Here is a 19,494-nt window from a genome sequence, read left to right as displayed (position 1 = left end):
ACTGCAGCAGTGTAGGAAGAATACAATCCGGCCTTGCTCCCTTGAATGGTAGAAAACTGCTTAAAGCCTATCTGAAATTTTCGGTTGTAATCTCCTCAGCCAAGGTCTTGCCGCCTTCCGTTACTGTGTATATTTCTTGAGCTCGTTGTATGCCAGGTACCTTAGATCCAGGGTATCCTGTGCCTTTGCATCAGGAAACGCTCGGTTTCTGATGCCGAAGTAGTGTATGTACCATCTGGAAGGCGAAGCGATCCTAACTCGTTTATATTGTCTATGTACCTGCAGAATTTCTTTCACTGCAATGAACCTGTACCTGATTCGTTTTTTAACTTCGATCTAGCTGACCTATAATTATCCTAGTATCCGCATACGTGTTTATAACAGTTATAAGACGTCTGACCTCTTGTTGATTTCTGCCCAATTCTAGACTCCACCATGGTTGCCATTTTCATCAGATGACTCCTTTTCCTTCAGGCTCAACCCAGTCTCCATTCGATTGGACAGTACCCCGCCCGCTGAGAGCCCGATTCCGTAGGTTTATCACCAACCTTCCAAAACATGGCTAGCTTGAGTTCCACCCTCCCAATCGTTCGACGACTCCCCATCTGTCACGGGTGTGCTTGCCGAAATTACTAGAGCCTGTACTCTGCTAGTGCTGGGTTCTTTAGTCATGCATTAGGAAGCTAGCTTAACAAACGGAACTATTTTATTATGTTTATTAGTTTAGACCTATTGTCCGTGTATATATCATATACCGGAACCAGGTAAATTTTGAAAGTGATCTATAATAAAAAAAGTCTGGGATAAAACAGAAAAATATTTTAAAAAAGATTAAATAAAATAAAACACATTTAACAAATTTATTTATTTGACTAGAATATAACAAAGCATTTTGATCGAAGGACGTTATATAAATCATATCACAGTATAAAGGCGTTCAGTTATTCCAACCGACAGAAACAAACACTTTCCAATGTATAACATCCTCCAATCTTACAACAGGATACACTTATTTAATATAAAATATAACGCTAAAACATAATGGAGTGTTGGTAAAACGACTATAGCTTTTAATAATAATATTCGAACATAATTTGTTAACAATATATAAATTTCCTAATGTCTAATCACTATTATTACATCTTTTTTATTTATGACACATCTAAATTTTATATACAGAGATTATACAATTTAATGCATATTATAAGGGTTAGCTAACTATGGAAATCGCTTTTGTATTGAAAACATCCCAGAATGTGAACGATAAAGTGTACACATATACCAGGCATTTTTTGTTAATTCGTTTCCGAAATACAAGCTATTCTCAAAAGAAGTACATTTTTTTAAAAACACAAATTCCTTTTAAATGATTAATTTCTACTTATTAAGAATTTCGAAATTTTTTGTAAAACTAACTGAAAATGTTTTTTCTCTTTCCAAATTTTTTTATTTTTTTTTTCAGTTTTTTGAAATTTCCTTTGATGCCTCCATAAAAAGCCTTGGACATAACTGTACATGCTTGTTCACAGTAGACTTTTAAAATAGTTACTTTTCTTGATTTATACATTAAGTTATTGAAGCTGGTTCCATACTTTCTAAGCTTAAGTAACTTCATACATATATGCATTCGAATATTAAACCTCTGGTAGTATAACTTTTTTTAATAGCTTTTAAGTAATTTGAATGAATTTGAACTAATTTATCTTATATATAATTAAATACATGATGTATCAAATTTCTCTATGGAAATGTTATAAAACATAGGACATACACTGCTGTACATAGGCCTTAAATAAGACCGTTTGGTAGCGGCCTGCATCCAACATCTTACACCGACTGTGACAAGTTTGTTTGTCCACCTTATAGTTGGAGATCCTATGCTACACGCATGGTCTGAAATCCAGAACCCAACGGCCATCATTACTTCACACTATATGGCCCACCAATAGCTAATCCGCTGTACAATGTTGGTTACTGATATCTAACAAATTCTCTTTATGACATTTGCCCAGTTAACAGAAACTTAAAAAGATATATTTTGTCAAATCATTGTTAATTAGTAAAATTACTAATTATATATACAATCAGTCATCAGAAGACGAAGAATGTAAGACCGCTTCAAACCGATCGTATTGAAAATATGAGTGAAACCTATGTCCCAATAGTGGACATCATATGGCAGAAGTGATGATATACTAACATTCATTAAAATCATCTAATTAATTCTGCTTTATACATTGTAATAGGTTTTTCTACCTAAACATTGAATTAAATTAATAGAGAATTGATATTTACATTTATTAATTAATCAATAAATGCAATAATTGCATATAAAATGCAAAAATATCAACATTTTTTTATTATATTATATACTTTAAGAAACAACCAAAAATAAGCTCTAGGCATTTGGAATAAGGTTCGTATTTTATAGAAAACTTGCATAAAACTCGACTAGAGCTAATGAATGCTAAATTATGAAGAGTAACATAGCTTCTTATAGATACTATGATGCATATTTGTCCAAAGTAGTGTTGGCTTACTGTGGAAATAATTTTTATTAAAATTTTAATTAAATTTACTGTAACAATTACATAATTAAATTCAATCTCGAGTCTAAACTTCGAAAAATTCTCTTCATTTATCTCTGAGTGACCTTGAGCCTTCTTATAAGGCCCACCGTAAATGACCACAGCGAGGAGCTTGCCGAATGCTGGCCATCAGAATTGTATCAATATATCACTAGTTGTAAATTGAATTTTAATAAAACCCACTATTAGAAGCCATCTCCATAGTTTCTTAACCTATCAAACTTCCTCTCTGAATTGGAGTCAATAAACCGTTATATATTTACAAAGAAATACCTGATTGTTATATCAATCCCACACTAGGTTAATTGGTAGAAACTGCCTAAATTATTAAGTCCTCAATTATACAATGTGTAAGAGTTAATAAATAAATAAAAATAACTTTAGAGAAATATGCATCAATACTATCTAGCCTAATTACATATGTTAATTTATAGACATAAAAGATATATATCATATAGATATAGCTTAAAAATTATGCAAACCTTAGTTTGAAACGGCCAGATATAATCAGCAAGTATCAATGTCTTGCTGACTGTCCATCCGTCAGTTACTGTGACTTATGCCCATGATTTGACTCCTATGGTACACATAATCCATTACCCTTTGAGTAATTCCCCTCTTTCTGAGCAACATATATGCAGCCTGCTCGAACTTTTGCTGATTTCTGCGAATATACGCATTTGTGTCAACTATCATGTTGTTCAGTTTCACCGGGTCAATCTCATCCATTGCACATTCCTCCATCAGTGGTGGGTTGAACCGAAAATAGCTTCCAGGTGGTAAGAGATCATTAAGTATTAGGTGAACTCCTGCAATAAAATATGATTTTTTATTAAATCATGAAATATTGGTAGGTTTCTTATGTAAGAAAGTTACCATTTTGGTAGAATCATTTTATTTATATCATATTGCCAAATAATGGGACCTAAACGTCCCACCAGTGGCCATAATAAGAAAATGCTAGGAGATTAAAATACAAATTTCATCATCATTATTTAAGTCTTAGCACGTCCAGTTCTGGGCTTATACCACCCCCATAGATCCTCATAAGTATGATTATTGAATACATATACACAGATTAATTTTTTAAAAGAAAAGAAGTCATAAATATTATATCTACAATAATTTTATAACATAGAGTATGTTCCACGTTATAAGAAAATTTGTTCTTTAAACATTTTTGTGACTCCTAAAACTTAATGTATAAATCATTTACATTTTATTTTCTTATTACAAAGGTTTTAAATCGAATTTTAAGAAAAGTCTATGTAATGGACGAAACATTTGTATTATTAAAATCAAATTAGGAATATTAAATATCAAAAACGTTTTGATATAAAAAAAAGGATATATAGAGTCAGATTAATTGAGTGATTAATATTATTACTGCTAATAATAGGTTAAATTTTTAAAATCAAGAGGTGGACAAGGTGACCTTGAGAAGATTGTCAAAATAGCTTCCAACCGGTCCTGAAAATCTTGGAGGAGACAAATGTCCAGCAGTATATGTCCTAAGGCCATGTTGACAGCGTCTAATAACTTCAAATACCCATCAATCAAATTAAAATCTACCTTCGGTGTCCGTGGCAGAGTCCAAAATCTTGTTAAATTTATCCTTCCAGCTTGTACTTGAGGCTTCTTTGTTCAAGCCTTTACTCATCAGCTGGTAGTCGGAATGCTTGTTCAGAGCTCTGCCAGTGCCAACGGATATAACAGTCCCTTTTTTGAGTGCATTTGCCCCAAAGAGCAGCTTCGCTTCATGAAGCCCCACGCCTGTAGGATTGTTCACCATGATTCCACCATCCTAAAATAAATAAAGCATGAATTAGTAATTTTATTAAAAAGTTATACATAGTTTTCTAGTTGGAATATTCTAGCAGGATTACATGTTGAAGTGACATTGGACAGGCCATATAATATAAAGAACAGATGGCTGTCGAAGCTTTGAGTATCTGGACTAGTATATGAATGTCCACAAGACGGACAATCTTGTCGATGTCGACGGAAGATACTAGACGCAAGGCATTTTAACTGGTCTTTTTGGAAATCTATAGGTGAAGCATTGGCTTCCAAAAAGTAGGAAGTCCACTGCTGGACATTGATCCATTATAGAATGCCATGTAGTTTTAACAGAGTGGAGGCGAGTACCTTACCATATGGAAAACGCCATGTACAAAGTAAATTGAACACTACTCCTTTACACTAAAGACAAGTTTACTTTCAACAGGGAATATATAATTTCCCAACTAAAGAATGCCACGTATAAAGCAAATTATACAGTACTTAGTTGCATTAAGGTTGAATTTACTTTCAATAGTATTATGTATAACTTTCTGTTTGGAGAATGCCATATATAAAGAAAATTAAACATTATGAGGTTGCACTAAGGTTGAATTTACTTTCAACAGTAGGATGTGTTATTTTTTATTTGGAGAATGCCATATAGAAAACAAATTGAAGACTACTATATAGCAATAAGGTTAAGTTTACTTTCAACAGTAGAATGGGGTGTATATTTGAGCAATATACAAAGAAAATTGAACACTATTATAGAGCATTATTATATAGTTTGCCTATTATAATGGGAAACATAATTGAGATACTTGTAAACATTATGTACAGAACAAATTGAACACTATTACTCCTTAAAAATAAGGGCAAGTTTACTTTCAATCGCGTGAAATGTTTATCTTGCCAATAGGGCAATGCAATGTACAATGTAAATGAATAAAATTTGGCGATCCAAATGTCTTAAAGCAATGGAAATTGAACACTGTTCTGAGGCAATAAGGTATAGTTTACCTGGTGCAAGGCGCCGTCGAGCTTGAACTCGTCGAAGTAGGTAGGCGCGGCAGCAGAGGCACGAACAGCATGCCACACGCCTGCACGCGCAGTGCCAGCGAAAACAGATCGCACACGAAAGCCACACTCGTACGTTCGGAAGAGAAACGGCGCCAGTCGTGATCCGGGGCTTACCACGCAGGACACTAGCGCCATCTACACAACATTGAATACGTTTAAAACCAAAATTCCATAGAGCGTTACCTGCATACTAACGAATGACTCTTCATATATCAGGACTATTTTAAAAACCTTATAACTTTGATATAAAGGATGCCTTATAAGAGAATTAATCCGATGTAAATCCTACTGAATTGAACGCTTTAGCATTCGTCCATGATACAAGAGATCACTGAAATTGAACCTAATTAATATTAAATTTAATAATTATTTCATAATAATATGAATATAGATTAAAAATTGACCGTAGACCAAAAAGGTTGTCGTACATATAAAATACTTTTTGTTCTTATTTTCAGCCGATGGACGCATACAGCAAGACATATGCCCCCGTAAAGATAGCTACGACGACTAGTCCCTCGCTGCCCGCATCCAGCGAATTCCCGCCACCTTAACCATGTCGTGGTCGCCACTCGAGAACCTTTTCGGCCCCAATGGCAATAATCGGTTTCAAGAGCGATGTACCCCACCCATTGAAACTTCAGACAATAATGCTTCAAGTTACATCGGATATCTTGGTTCTTCTGTGGAACTCCTTTTTTCCAACTCGATTTCGCTGTGAAACTCCGTGCATAGCATATATAATATTTACACTAAATATAATAAATTCACACAACACTGGTAAGCTGAAATGCTTACCTTTGGAGTATTGTATCGATTACACTCAGTCAGTGTGCAATCCCTTAAGTTCTCTTGTAACATCTTCTCCCAGGCTTCAGTGTCGTAGTATGAATGTGTCCATACCAAACGTGAAGTGCCTGAAAAAAAATAGATTTTTTAAATTGTTACCTCTTAGGATTTTTTTAGTAAAACAAATGTAGTGTTGCTAAGTAAGTAATTAGGATTATATAAACATCACCACTATGAGCGGAACTTAAATTGCCGTAAAAGGCAGTATCGCCCCTGGGCCACTGCAGCCTTGCATGTGTGCAACCTCCAACAATCTACACTGGACCTATACCATCGTTTAAGTTCCGCACTTTATCTCTAAGCAGAGATTTATGTTCCAATGAAGAAGTACTACAGGTATCCGGTTCCTTCATATTATTTTCCCTTTTCGTTTATAAGCATTATTAAAAAATCAATTATGAATTCATAATTCGAATGCAAATTTTGATAAAATAACTTTTGATAATAGAACATGGAAAAGGCTGTAGTATATTTAATCAACTGGTAATTGAACAACACGAATTATATTAAGATTTTAACTTGTTTAAAGCACAAACCGGTATAATTATGTATCTCACTCGCAAATTCGCGTCTCATTTTTTAATACAGTGCTTTTTTGATGAAAATCTTAATGCGTGTAACATTCAACAATTCCTACTAGAACCACACAGGCTTAAAATCGACACTTTATGTCCCAATGAAACAGGACATCTGTATCAGGAAGCTGGTTTCCTAATGGTATCTTTTTTAACCATTCATAAGTAATGGCTCTTTTGAATAATTTTTGGATTTAAACTATAAGTTTGATTATGTCCTTTACTGCTAGACAACCAATGTCTTGATGCAAGATTGACTCAGAACCGAGGTGATCCGCAAAGGAACCAAGGTTACTGAGGTAGCTCAAAGAAATGCTCATCAAAACTGGCACAAGACAAGTCATATGTCACCCCTAACATATCTCTATTGCTTTTGTTGGCCGTTTAGGTCGAAAGGTATTTAAGTGGCGACCACGAGCTGGTGGACGCAGCATCGGTAGACCACTGATGCGGGCAACGTGAGACCAGTCGTCGTGGCAATCTTTAGGGGGAGGCATAGCCTTGCAGTGGATTCTATCGGCTGAAAAGAAAAAGAACCAATGGTTGAATGATTACTTACCACCAATTAGAGATGTATTTCCAAACATCTTCTTAGACAATGTATGATACATTTGATTGGCCGTCTCCAAATTACCCACGCCGCTTCCTGAAAATAAAAATACAATTGCAAAACAACCATAACAACAGTCTGACATAATTCACAATATATTTTATAATTTATTTTTCAGTTTTAAATCTAAAATTAAGAGCTTTACAACGCGTTGTGGATATCTAACAGTTGTGGGTGTCTTTGGGGGCGAAGGAAAAGCGGCCTTATACTTGGCAGCGGTCCATTGCCATTACGACACACCTTAGATAAATTTTTATAGCATCAAGTAGTTTTCATTTGATATATATATGTGAAATTTAATTTGTTGACACATTTACTTGGTTAATATAAAAATATATACATCAAAAACTAATAACTTTCCTGCTGGGTCTCAGAAGATCAGCATTCTGAGCCGGAGGTAACTTACTTTTGTGTAAATGACTACTTGAATAAAGATATTTTGAATTTATATTAATGTCAACAGATTTTAAATATTTTAACTAGACAAACTGGATGCCAAATCTCTATTGATTGCAATAATAATTAGTCATATAGATAAAGACAAAAATAATTTAAGTTGGCAGCGTTCCTAGCATTATACTAGTAAATATTTTCATCTGAACTAAAATAATATATATTTATTGATGCATTAGATTCATAGTGTACCTCTCGTGGTATACATGAATTTAAAAACTATTTTAACAAGTCTTTGACACAAACATGCTTGCAATCAACTGCCAATAATTCAAAGGTATGCCATTCAAATATTTATTTTCTAATAATGATCTATAAATTAATTATATAGGGTATAATAAACAAGAATGTATTATATACTAACATAATTATAGAGAAATACAAAAGAATTGTTTTCAATTATGAATGTTAAAGTATTCTCTTATTATAATGTATATATGTCATTTCTTACTAGGATTTCCTTTAAATGGATAATACACATGTTTTAAATTTAAAGTTTAAATAAAATTTACACATATATATATATATATATATGTGTAAATTTTAGGTATATATATATATATATATATTTATAAATTTTAAGTATATATATATATATATATATATATATACTTAAAAGTTAATAGTAACAAATTAATCATGATAGTTTCATGGGTTTCATGGGTAGCCTAAACATTGGAACGGGCTATACAATATAACACAGTACGAGGAACTGTGAGAATGATGCCTCCCTAAGCACAGAGGACTACCACTGGGGGGTTTTAGTGGGTAGAAATCCCACATAACCCTGTCCTCCCCTAAGGACAGGTTGACCTGAACATCCAGAAAAATTCCTACCCAGAAAAAAGCCCATATCCAACATTTTCCGATGACCTTAAAGTAATTTAGATATGTCAAAGTTGAATGCTCAGATGCACATTTAAGTAAATAAGAAGGTGGCTTTAGTATATTACCAATATGTAAATAAATAATATGAGCTGTCTTCAGGGTTTACCGGCTACACAAACAGGTATAATTATTCATCTCACTATCATTCGCGGTTTAGTATTTTTTCAACACAAAAGTTTTTTTCATAATAAGCCAACACTTCAACATAACATCTCATTAAATAAGCCATAAAGGTTCAGATAGCATTGTTCAACTTACCAATTACAGCGGCAATTATTGCACCAGTACTAACTCCGATTATATAGTCAAACATGTCTTGAACTCTCCGTCCTGTCAACCTCTCTAAATGACGCAGTATCTCAATTGCTATAATCCCACGGATACCACCACCATCGATAGACAGAATGTTAGGGCCAGGTCCTTTTGTAGGGCCTGTATATCCCATTAAAGCTAGGGCCTGTGGAAACAAAATATTTCCTTGTTTTATTTCAAGTAATTGTAAATGATAAAATATTACTTTTGATATCAAATTTTGGGACATATAAGTACGAACTCTCCTTTTAAACTAATTGTATAGTCTGTATTAAGAGATTTAACTCTCTTTGTTTAAGTTTTAATGAATCTATCATTTCATCCAAATAGTTGTTTATACAAAGTGTGCATATGTATGTGTGTGTGTTTGCTATATCACAGTCTATGAAGTAAATTCTACTTCTTCAAAGCTAATGGTCGGTCCATCTGGTTAGGCTTCATCCCGCGTCTACCAGTTCGTAGCAATGTCCTATAACCACAGCTACTTTAGGCCTTGGTTTTTATGGAAATCTCATTTCTTATTCGATCTCGCATCGAAACTCCGAGCATAGCCCTCCATTACTATGAGTGACCTTGAGCATTCTTATGAAACCCATCATAAACGACCACGTCTTGGGTCCGTATGTCATCACTTGAAATAGTGTTTTTTTAAATTCATTATCATCATCATAAGAAATCATCACTATTGGACAAGGCCTGCCTCGGGATTGGTTGGAAGCGGTCTGTATCCTGCGCCTTATTAGCTTATATATACATAATTCATTATTTATTATATTATATATCAAGAGTACTTATTTTTATATTGTCCTTCAGTAAAAGCAAATTTAGGCTCTGGACTTAAAGCGCTACAATATAATCCCTATAATTTTTGTACCAGTGTTTTTAATAAGGAGTTTTATTTCTTATGTACAAGTTGAATATATATTACACAAAGAACATTTTTTTATATTGAATATGCTATAGACCAGGGGTGGTCAAACTGCGGCCCGCACTTCACTTGCGATCTTGCGTCACTTGCAACTCTGAAGTATTATTTTTGGCTCCGATTGTATGTCGAATAATTTCAATATATAAATTTATAATACATATTTTAGCTCCTTGGAAATCAAAACAAATTACTGGTGTGAATAATTATTATTATTCCACCATAAAATTAGCGAAATCCAAACACAGGTCATAATTAATTAACCAGCATCTTAAGTATTATTAGGAGTGCTATTACATACGTGTGCCATTATACATAACTTCAATACACATGTTTTGTACTTTTGTTTCAATAATTTCAATAAACATTAATTTTGTAAAAAAAAAACTTTCTTTTGCGGGTTTTAAACGCGTATTGAATTGCGACTCGCAAAAAAATTCAAATTTCGAAAAAATGGCTAGCATTACTAGAGCTTCGCCACCCCTGACCAAACACAATTTATAGGACTGCCTTGAAATGTCAAAGTTATATATTGCAACGCCTTATAACTACATCTATTTATTTAACATGAACAATTGGCTTATGGCCAAAAAATGGTAGTCTTAGAACATGTGGTATTTTTATATATTGAATATTTATAATTATCAGGGACTTATGGATATTTACGTACCTCATTAACAATCCCTTTCACCTCCGTTGTTATGGGTAAATCGTCCCTTAGTTTGTGTTGTACTCTCAATAAAGCTCGGACTGCACCTTCCTGCAAAGGATTGATATAATGATTGTCTATTTATTATAAATATGTTTTAAGTGTCACATTATCTTAAATAGCACTAGAAATAAAGATAAACTTGTTAAATAAAAGCATAAAATTAGTAACTCTGTTTATATTTTTGTATACACTTTTTTATTTTGTGTATACACTTTCAACACCTGTTTTTAGGCAGCGGCCGCCCTCTTCCTAACCGCGAACAGCGTGGGCTAACCGAGGTTGGATGCGGATCCCTCCATGGTTCGCCTGTGGTCCACGCTGTCGCCCCAAGCCGCATACACAACATCAACACTATACAGCTCTACTCAAGTTGAGCGCTTTACTACGTGCGAACGACTCTATGCAACTGGTACGCGTCCAGCTTAGTTTATTTTTAAGTTCACGGACCCCTTCCACTCCGTGAACTCTGTTCCGATGAAGCTGTAAAAGCCTCCAGGCATACAGCATCAGCATCAACCGAGAATAAGCATGTAATAAATATAAAAAGACTGTTAAATAAAAATTTATTACAACAGTATAAAGGATTTTTTTAAATGTAAAGCTTAGGAATAAATTGCTCCAATACTCAGGATATTATAAGCACAAATAACTCGAGCTTGTAAACTCTTGTTGGATCAGGGCAAGTTTAGAATTCTTGTAGCATTAAGCCTAACTAACTAAATGCCATTATAGTGGAGCTCAATCTGATTCTAGATGATATTATATATATATATATATATATATATATATATATATATATATATCATCACTGTACATGATCTAATCATGGCATACCTCTTTAATAATAATACACTACCAAAAAAAAATGAAATAATACATATAATCAGAGCTCCAACAATTGTATGCCTATTAACCTAATTATTTAATTGCTAAAAGATTATAGAAGCGGCGTCAATTCATAACTGATAGATAAATTACCCAATTATTAATTACTGAATTATTGTCTGTATACAAACTAGTGTAGTTAAATACCTTAATAACTCGTCTATTTAAATCTCTAAATGTTTTCAATACAAGAGTGCTATCCATATTAAGCTAACCGCTAATTCATTTATTTATTTTAAAAAAAAATTACATTTCTTATGTATAATGGTTAAGTTAATGTCAAAGACAGTTTCTACCAGTTAACCGTTATTCGATGCAGAAAAAAATTAATAAAGGTAGGTGAAACAAGTAATATCATATAACAAAAAAAGAAATTAAAAAAGTAATATCAAATTGCGGGGAAAAATATACACCTAAAACATATATAAATATATTAATGGCTACTACTTATTATAATTATATATAAATGTACCATAACATATATATATTAATATTTACATACATACTTTAGATATAAGTTAGAGATTTCAAAAATCTGATCTCTGTTTATATAAGATCTTTTAAGTTTAGTTTTTTTTTCATACACATTTTTTAAAAAATTACCATACTTGTAAATTTGAAAATGTATTGTAGCTACCAGTTGAACTTTCATATTATATCGCCTAATTGCTAGGCCACGAGTCTTAATCTATGTCAAACTTCAAGCGAAGAGAAATTAATCAATGGTTGTTAACAGATGAAAGATAGTTAAAGTATAAGACCATAACTTAATCGCCTATCATATTCAAACAAATGTTTTTTATATTATTTTGCAATTGTTTAATAAATAACCATGTAACTTTGACCATAAAGAATTCTTAACATCATTTCCTATGGAACTGCCATGCCATTTATTTTACACGAGTCTTCTATTATATTAGACTAAAGAATGTATATCTGCTCCTATGGTTCTCTATTCATAGAGTATAAGAAAATGTTTTACATACCTTAATAGCATAGTCTCTTGCTTCCGGATACTGTTTTAAATGATCTATGAAGTGTTCCGTTCTTTTCATCAAACATTCTGGTGTTTCTGCAGTTACTATGGCTGATATCACATAGGCTGTGCGTGAATGGATAGATGTCTGTAACAAAAAAATTAAAAATTGCATTGCATGTTTATATAATTAAAATATCACTTCAATCAAAATTAAATATGCATTTAAATTATATCATACATATTTATCTATAATTGTAAATAAACAGCTTTTATGTGAATTCCCATATATTTTAAACAATGGCAACATTAAAACTGAAATACTATTACTTACTATTTCACCAAACGTGAACAATTTTTGGAATAAAATTTTTTTATCATTATCATTGTAACTATCGTATATAAACCTTGATATTATATGTCAGGCTTGTTTGTGAATTCGACAATAACATGAAGCATATATACATAAATGTGTTGTATATGTATGTACAATACATTTAGACTAAATTAATTTAAATGTTATCATATTCACTATCACTGTTGTGGTGTTAATAAAAATGTCACAATAATGTGCTCACTGTATTATGTACAATTTAATCAAGATTTATAGTTGTGAATGTATAGCATAAATGCTGCCAAAATTATGTATGGTACACCCTATCCTATTAGAATTATCTATGTATTAAATTAATTAGTGTCTACTATTTGTCCTTGCAGATTTAATAATACCCGAAGTTATTTGCCCTTATTACAATAGAAGAAAAAAATAAAATAATCATTTACTCTAAGCATATCCTTCTAATGATTACATTTACTTTTATTTGTCATAAACTTTAAGTGGATTTGTTATTAATTGTTATTCCTTTCAGCTTATAGACATAAACAGGAGGGTTCGCAATTGCAATCCTATATAATTAATGCAAAAAGTGTGAGTTATATAAGAATGTTGGATTGGAATCGAATCTGCAACCTAATATTGCAAGTTTCAGTCCTTTATCCCTAAGCTATCACTGCTTCTATTTTTATATCACTGTAAATAAGTTACTTTATCTTAAAAATTAATCCTTATTATATTTTGGATCGCCATATATGTATTAAGCCACTGATAAAATTATTTCCTCATATTCAGCACTTATCAGATCCCCAATTGAGTTTATAATAATAAATATTAATGTTATCATGAACAGAACATGTCATGACCATGCTTTTTTTAGAGATAAGATAAACAGATCATGCATAAACAGATATATTTCTTTATATTCTAGGCCATATCTCATGTTTTTACAAATTTAAACTTATTTTTACATCTGCAACCTACATTATCGAACAATAGCAATTGATAAAACTGTGACAGGCCTCTCTTAGGAGCCTTTGAATTAGAATGCTACTTGCATATTGAGTAACAGCTAAAACTAAAGTCCTCCTATGGACTCTGGCGCCTTTTCACTTGGAACATTAGAATGTCCATCCTATCGACTTAAGAACATTCTGAGTATTTAGTTTAATGGCGTGAACCATCGCCAAGGCGCGTCAAAAGGTGCCTAGGTTTTTTAAACTTTGACCAACAACTTGCCTGTTAGAAAGCGACAAAGATGATCCACACAGAATTGGTATCTATTTACTCTGACCTTGAGACCTGGGTGTGCTGATCAGAAACATCAAATTGAATACTAAAAACCTAAGCTTAGTGCAAAAAGGTTTAGGCTAAATGCAATTTGTGCTCTGCCACCAAAAGCCTAATAAAGTCTTAAGCAACCAGCAATTGTCATTTTATTATAATTATTACATCTCAAACCTAATCATATTACTAACAAATAACATTGTAATAGATCATTAAAAATTATTGTTATAAATGGTTTATATGTTAGATTTTTTATACTATTGGAAGTCACTTGAACTTGTTAAAGTTTAAATATTGAAATATCTTGACATACACATTATATTACTAATAGTCTGGTCAATCAAGTCAATCGGGTACAAATATTAATACTTATTGTTGTAATATAACTAGAAAATTATAATATCAATTCTAGAATCAATTTCCATATATACCTTGGAACTCATATAACTTGAAATCAATTTAACATCATTAATAGAAAGTTTAAGTGTTGGCTTATAACAAAAAGAACTTTTGTATTGGAAGAAGTTAAGAAAGTGAATGGACTTCTGAGATAAGTATGTCAACTAGTACTAAAGAGATGACAAACTACACTAAATTTTGCACAGACAAATTCTAAAAATAGTTTCTACTTATGCAACTATTAATAACCTATTGAAGCTATCTCCATAACTTCTCAACCCAACAATAACTCATGTTAAATATGCATCCAAGTATCCAATCTCTGATCATTATGTAACATATCCAAAAAAGGACAAAAATATTTATAATAGCTCAATCCTTCAATTTCTTAATGATTTCCTATTTAATAAAACAACTCTCACAATCTGGACTATGAAATCACAAAAAACCCCAGCACAGAGCTAATAAATAAATTGGTTTTGTTTAAGAGTTAAAATTTTATGAACAACTTTAAAAGATTATAATAATCAAGCAGTTTCAATTTTATTTAATTATTTTTCTGTACTACCTAATTTCAGATTTTAAGGAAATAAAAATGAATAATTCTGTAATACTTTTTAACAGATGAACCTACCTTTGTAATAATCGGTTTATTAGACTTCCAGCTTTGTTCTGATATTTTTCCAAAATGCAGGTCCTTTTTTAACTTTAAACCTTGTAAGAAGCTCTCAAATGTGATCTCCTTGGCCTCAGAGCCAATACCAAGTCCACCATTCACCTTCTCTTCTACTTTATCAATCTTCTTTTGGCTTGCCTCTTCTCTTGTCTGTATTTCTTTTGTGTGTGATCCATCTATAGTTGATGCATTAACAGTATGTGCAGATTTGAGATCCTGTGATTTGATATCAACTTCTTTATTTTGTGACAATCGTACAGAGATTGCTTTTTCAAATTTTTTGATTAAATCTGAAATTGAAGTTTTAATTATAATATTGTTGTAATTTAAAAATTTATCATTACTTGAGTGTATCAAAATCTACAGATTTTTCTTATCTTTGATCTACATTTCTATGCTGATATTTATTATTATCAATAATTATCCTGCACAAGTCTTACATTTATTAAAATAATTAAGAACATTTATTAAAATAAAAAAATAGCACAGCAAACACTCCAAATAATGACTATAATTAAAAAAATTATCATGAGCCAGAACAAAACCATTCTATTTACAAGTATGTAAGTTGTTATTTTTATGGGAAAGCCATAACAATTCATCTTTCTAATATTTAGTAAAAGTAGCGACAATTTTTTCAAGTAATACTATGTAAATAACAAAACTTGAATAAAAAACTTAGTTTCTGAAAGAAACATGTTTTATACTAGTGACTAATGTAAAAATAGTTAAATTGTATACACAAATCGGACGAGTTCACTGAACTTATAAAATAGTTTTGATGTCAGAGCAATAATAAAACTATAAATAGAACTGTATAGAAAATCTTGTAACACATAAGCAGACCTAATTTAAAACTAGTTTTAAATTAAAAGTAATTAGTGTAATACTCACTCTCCCATTGTTCCGGCGTAGCTGGTTTAATTTTCTGCACTAATTTCTCAACTTCCGAATTCAAGTTTGTCATTGATAAATAATGTCGTATAATTTTCCATTGTCCCCCCAGAGACGACATTTTAGATTAAATAAAAATTATTTACAAAACAGTATTAGATTTTAATCAAAATATGTGAATATTTGATAATATTTTGGCTCACAGCTGCAAAGTCACGTACACAACAGGTTCCGATCGTAGTCAGCCGCGCACTAAATTTACAATAGAAATGTCTAGATAAAACTTATTTCACTATTCACTAGATAAGTCAAGAAATCTGCTTCAGTCTCTTACTGACATACTGAGACCTGGCAAAAATATTGCAAATAAAAATAGATCAATGACAGAATTTGCAAATGACGTAAAGTGGCGCGATCAAAGCTGCCAACATTAGTAAATCATAATAAACAAATCAATTGGTATACTAATGCATTATTATCATACGATCCACAATTAACGTTGTTCACTTTTTTAATGTACAAAGTTATTTGATTTTTTCAACACAAACCGAGTAATGTTACTTCAACGAGAACAAAAAATTTACTGTGACTATAGGTAAATCAACAATCACTTTTATACCAGTATCAAAACATGTTTGCTTAACCAATAAACTCGCTAACGTTTGTAATGACGACGTTAGACACACCTCCACGTGAGAAGCGTCCTATTAGTAAACAAACATCGTACGATCTGACTTGAAACGAATCCAAGTGTCTGGTCAAAATATTATGAACAAAAATATGAGTCAATGCTTAAAAGAAACATTACATTACAAAATAATTGGGAAAAATAATATATGTTCTATTATATACTATATAATTATCTACGACGCACTTCAGTCGTATAAGTTATTACTTTTTTTTTAGAACGGTAAAATTATTTGTGCGTATTCTGTAATATGTGTGTTGTGTAATGTGTGACATCAATTCTCATCATGTTTCATAGGTTTTTTATTTATTTTTTCTAAAGTTAGCATCACATTGTTTATTGATTAAATATGTAAAACGCTATAACTGGCTTTGTTCTTTATCAATATGACTTAATTCGTGAACATGTTTATATAAAATGAAAGGCGGTAGTATATTTTCCATGTTTGTACACAATATACCTAACGATATAAATAGGTGGTTTAAATGCAACTAAACACAAAGTACAGCGTTTTCGTTGAGTCATCTTTAAATAAAAACATTATCAATCGTGGTGGTACTAACTTTAATATTTTTCACTTAAAAAATATTGCGTGTGCACTACTAAAAATGCAGCATAAAAGATTCAGATATTGCCAATCTTTTTTGAATGATACTTAATTTTGAGTTATAAAATAATTTTTTTAATTTTAATTTTATATTTCGGACATTATCTACCAACAAAAAATTAAGATTATATTTGTTTTAAACGCTCTTTAATTTGTTATTGATATTTTTATGGTTTTAATACATCCATTTAGTATTATTGAACCTTTATATGACAATATGACACACCTTCAATATGACATTCCTTTCACAAGTTTCTGATCTCGACGAAAAGGGAAACCATTTGTTACAAGCGAATAGAATTTTTAAAATATTTGAATAAAAGATACTTATGTGTGTTGTAAAAGTAAGACACATGTGCTAAGAATACGTCTAAAATTTGGAACACGAAGTTAAAATGACATTCTGACATCTCTTATTCTAAGTATTAATCGACGAAATCTATCAAATGTATAATTATAAAAGAAAAATCAAGTGTTCATGATAACTCTATAATCTATAGAGGGGATTTTACGTTCTTGTGAACAGATGTTAGTAAAGATTATATTTCGTTATTGTCATTAGATGAGGGAATACGTCACTAGCTACCTTGAATTACAAATAAAAGAATGCTATTTTTTGCTCTCCGGCATTGTAACTAATCCTTTTGATATAATATTCAATGGTCAAATCGAAACATAATATTATAACACAGATTAAATATGCAAATAATTATTACGAAAATGCTATTACTATCTCATTAAAGGTTATAAATTCATCATTTAATTTATTTTTAATTTTTTAGTATGTTGCTTGTAAATATTTACAGTAACAAGTTAAGACGTATTTCATGTGTATATCATGAAAACAGAAAATATCTCCGGGAGCCAAACAGTCAATATTATTGAATACGTAGTAATGAAATGTACTGCAGCGGTAAAGTTTATATATCAGTCGTACTCAATTAAATCTACATGTAAATAACAATTACGTAATGAAGCAAGGCAAAGAACTGCGCAGTTTACATTTCAAGGTTAAATTTATCTTGCTAAACTAACTGACTGATAACAAATGTGCATTAAGAATTCACATTATGTTTTACTTTTTTACACCAACACGTAACATTTACAACATATATTAAATAACTATTTATAATTTATAAATAACAATAACTCAGTCGATCATTTTTATTTTATTTTTGTTATGACCTTAAAGAATTGTAGATTTTAATAAATTATGATAATCTATATCTATTATAGTAAAATTCTCTGTATAATTTTTTAAGAATGAATTCGGCAAGTTATTTCCAAAGAACTGCAAGGAAATTATAAAATTATATTTATTTTTATTAGTTTGGGATAAGTTCAAGAGGTAACGTTGACGTACTCTTTTTAAATATGTGAGAAAAAAATCGTTTATTTTAAATTAGCATTTATTTTTTTTTTTAATTCATGTACTTACAGCCAACTTTCATGGTTGACTCATCACCATATCTTTCGAAAAATGAGACTTAAGACTCGAAATTTTGTAGAAATTCCTTTCGCCAAGTAGACGTCAACTAAGAAATTCTAGATACGCTTTAGAGAGCTTTTCAAAAACTTTGAGGGAATTCAACGCCGCCACAACGGAAAACGAGTTTCGAGGAACGCCGCTGCGACAAGACGCCATGTTGAACGTCAACTTAATGAATGGCGGGCATCTGATACACCGCACGACTGTAGGAAACTTATAGCATACTATAGCCATGGGTATATAGCCATGTAATTTTTGTTTGGTCCAATTACCATTTCGACTAATAAACGACTAAAGAACTGAACATCATCCAATCCGGTGAAATAATTAACTTTGTTATGAATCGGGGGTCCCAGAAGTGTCTTTGAGTATAGTTATGAGAATAATTTTTTAAAAATGAAATTTAATAAAATATTCACTCCACGCAAATATTATCTGTTGATAACATATTTTTTCATAACCTTCGACATAGAGTTCTGGAATTA

At 31.4% G+C, this 19,494-nt stretch overlaps 1 protein-coding gene across 1 annotated transcript; it reads right to left on the bottom strand.

Annotated features, from left to right (window-relative positions):
• Positions 1–2,382: 2,382 nt before the first annotated feature.
• LOC137924544 (calcium-independent phospholipase A2-gamma-like) lies at positions 2,383–16,541 on the bottom strand. The gene is made up of 10 exons (XM_068767934.1): positions 16,226–16,541; positions 15,290–15,621; positions 12,646–12,783; positions 10,733–10,822; positions 9,084–9,282; positions 7,434–7,520; positions 6,249–6,367; positions 5,391–5,585; positions 4,161–4,392; positions 2,383–3,397 (listed from the first exon to the last, which is right to left on the bottom strand). Exons 1-10 carry the CDS (start codon positions 16,344–16,346, stop codon positions 3,132–3,134), a joined length of 1,779 nt encoding a protein of 592 aa, XP_068624035.1. The 5' UTR covers positions 16,347–16,541; the 3' UTR covers positions 2,383–3,131.
• Between the last annotated feature and the right edge of the window lie 2,953 nt (positions 16,542–19,494).

Source organism: Battus philenor, unplaced genomic scaffold (assembly GCF_028537555.1).
Source record: "Battus philenor isolate CCGP_79_NKW_IND1 unplaced genomic scaffold, ilBatPhil1.0.hap1 SCAF_24, whole genome shotgun sequence".
Taxonomy (NCBI): domain Eukaryota; kingdom Metazoa; phylum Arthropoda; class Insecta; order Lepidoptera; family Papilionidae; genus Battus; species Battus philenor.
The sequence above is the reverse complement of the archived record's forward strand: the minus strand, read 5'-3'. Positions and strand labels throughout refer to the sequence as shown.

Bases quoted from the DNA above. Each gene is read 5' to 3' on its own strand.
- LOC137924544 (XM_068767934.1), bottom strand. From the start codon at position 16,346: ATGTCGTCTCTGGGGGGACAATGGAAAATTATACGACATTATTTATCA. The intron at 9,283-10,732 runs GTACGTAAATAT...TTGTTTCCACAG, and splicing joins TGAAAGGGATTGTTAATGAG to GCCCTAGCTTTAATGGGATA. The intron at 4,393-5,390 runs GTAAACTATACC...TATTTATTTTAG, and splicing joins TCGACGGCGCCTTGCACCAG to GATGGTGGAATCATGGTGAA.